This window comes from Sorex araneus, chromosome 7 (assembly GCF_027595985.1).
Source record: "Sorex araneus isolate mSorAra2 chromosome 7, mSorAra2.pri, whole genome shotgun sequence".
Lineage (NCBI taxonomy): Eukaryota > Metazoa > Chordata > Mammalia > Eulipotyphla > Soricidae > Sorex > Sorex araneus.
Window position 1 is genome coordinate 47,908,266 of NC_073308.1, and position 2,430 is coordinate 47,910,695.

The 2,430-nt window shown below is 46.0% G+C and overlaps 1 protein-coding gene across 1 annotated transcript; it reads right to left on the bottom strand.

The window, feature by feature from the left end:
- Positions 1 to 510: 510 nt before the first annotated feature.
- LOC101546758 (tripartite motif-containing protein 75-like) lies at positions 511 to 1,911 on the bottom strand. The gene has a single exon (XM_004619156.2). It carries the CDS (start codon positions 1,909 to 1,911, stop codon positions 511 to 513), a length of 1,401 nt encoding a protein of 466 aa, XP_004619213.2.
- Between the last annotated feature and the right edge of the window lie 519 nt (positions 1,912 to 2,430).

Below are 2,430 nucleotides of genomic sequence, written 5' to 3' on the forward strand. Positions count from 1 at the left end.
AGAGAAACATAATCTGAGTGATATGTACATTGTGGGTCCAAGATGGGATTCTAACAAAACACAGCATACAATGATCAGCTCTGTACAGACATAAGTAAGTTCCCCTTATCACACAAAGGTCTTTGTAAGATTTCCTCCTGATCTGCTCAAAACACAAAAGGTGCATCAGTTATGATGACAATTCCCAGAGATAGGCTATCACATCTTCCAAACTACCAATCTTGGTAATTTGACTAGTCAAGAGAAGACAAGGGCACTAACTTGCACACAATTTTCATTATTTGCTACAGTCATATGTCATCATGTTTATCTTCATAGCCATCAAGTATCAAAATTTTAGCAACCATATTGAGAAAAGATGATAAAATATAAAACAAAAGCAAAAGGAAAAGGAAAAAATAACCCTTCGTGTGTTTAAAGTCAAAGTAGTATTTCTGAAAACATGCAGTCGTTGAGAGTAGAACAGTCTTCTACTTACTTTATTTTCATGAAAATAAAGCACAGTTGCTTCTATAGAATCTCTACTTCACACAGTATAAGAGGGGTAGAATCCCAACCCACCCAGAAATAAGGCTTTAGTACATCAGAAAATGTATCAGTTAAAGAGTAGATATGAGACCTGTCACTAGCATCATAGAAGGAAATCTGGCCCAGTTCATAGTCCAGGTAAATGCCAATCTTTTGGGGTTTGTTCTTCACAGAGACAAGGACAGGTACAGAGCCTCCAGCCAAGTAGTTTCCATCCTGTAGCTGGATGGTCCAAGATCTCTTCTGATTCAACAGGGGTGGCTGCTCCTTGCCAGAAATGGTGTCTGTGCACACCCCCACGGCCCACTCGGTCTTGTTACCTACCTGCACCTCCCAGTAATGTCGGCCAGAACTGTATCCTTCAGAGCCCAGGACCACTGCATCATCAGACTCTCTCACTTTCCCATCATCTTTTGATCTTTCTTGCACATAGTTAACAGTCTTTCTGTCTTCAGACACACACAGACTAGGGTGTGCTGTTTTGGGGTCCAGAGTGACTTCTTCTCTGAATTTCTGTATAATATTCCTCAGCGTTAAGTATAGTGGCATAGTGTGAAAGTCTTTATCGCTGAAGTGCAGGGTCTGCAGAACTGGGGGCTCCAGGCTCTCACAGCGCTGCTTGAAGCTCTTGAACTGTTTCAACACCATCCCTTGAGACAGCACGCTCCTCTCCGCCACCTCTTTCCGTAGACCCTTCAAGACAGAAATATGCTCAGAGATGGCAGTGAGGTTGGCACTTAGTTTCCTTTCGAAGTCCTTCTCTTCTTCGACCCACCTGGAGAGTGCAGCTTCTTGCTCATTTTCTATAAGCTGGTTCAGGAACTCAAATTCCGAGGCTAACTGACTCCTCTGCTTTCTCACCTCCTCTCTCAGCTGCAGGAGGTTCCTGTCTTGAGAGACAATTAGTTTCTTCACCTCTTCCATCTGCTTCTTTAGGGGCTCATTGTAACCACTGAGCCCGTGTCTGTGGTCAGTGGCAGCCTCTGCCACAAGCCTCATATGGTGGTCTTGGAGTTCAGGGGGCTGGGTGTTCTGGGGACATACCAGTTCTTGGTCATCCTCACAGAACAGAGTCAGGTCCTCATTGTGCTCCTCACACCTGCGCTTCTTTTCTGGCCTCATCTCTCTCCTAGAGCTGTGGAATAGTTTGGCCATGTTCACCAGCGTTGCCATCTGGGGGTTGACGCTAAAGCACCTCTGTGGGCAGGGGTGATGGCAGACGGGACAAGGAAATGTGTCCTGTAGGTCCTCCCATGACATCTGGATGCAGGAGCCACAGAAGTTGTGCCCACAGTCGATAGTGACAGGGTCTTTGAGGTAGTCCAGGCAGATGGGACAGGTGAGCTCTGCCTGCAGCGTGGCCAGGGCTGCCAACACCTCCATCCTCAGGTGCAGGAAGGACTTTCTCAGAAGGTGGTTGCTCCTTGGATGTTCTCCTCTTCTTGATGTCTCCGATGATTTACCACACCTCTGACCACAGGGATCAAGGTAGGTGCCCAGAAAATCCCACTCACCACAAAGAGCCGATTGCCAGTGGTTGGAAATTTGAAGAGATGTGAAGCTCAGCAACGATCTTGACCAGAAGTCTGTCAGGACTCTGAATGACAATGTGTCCCTGAGGATGATAATATGCCCCTGCACGTAATTAGAGGTATCATCTTCCCAGTGGTCATGCTTCCTGCTATTCAAAACAACCACTGATTGTCTTTTCCTCCCTCCCAAACCACCAGCAACCACATCAACTCATCAACCCTGAGTGCATTTAGCCATTATGACCTCTAGGGCTGGGCAAGTTTTCTGCTGTGTCACCTATTCTTTGGGGATAAGCAAATGACTACCCTCAAACCAAAATAATGGGATCAAAATCAAAGACCAACTCTAAGTTAAAGATAATGGGTTCCA

What these genes read in the sequence shown, in the direction of transcription:
- LOC101546758 (XM_004619156.2), bottom strand. Translation starts at nt 1,911, where the DNA reads ATGGAGGTGTTGGCAGCCCTGGCCACGCTGCAGGCAGAGCTCACCTGT.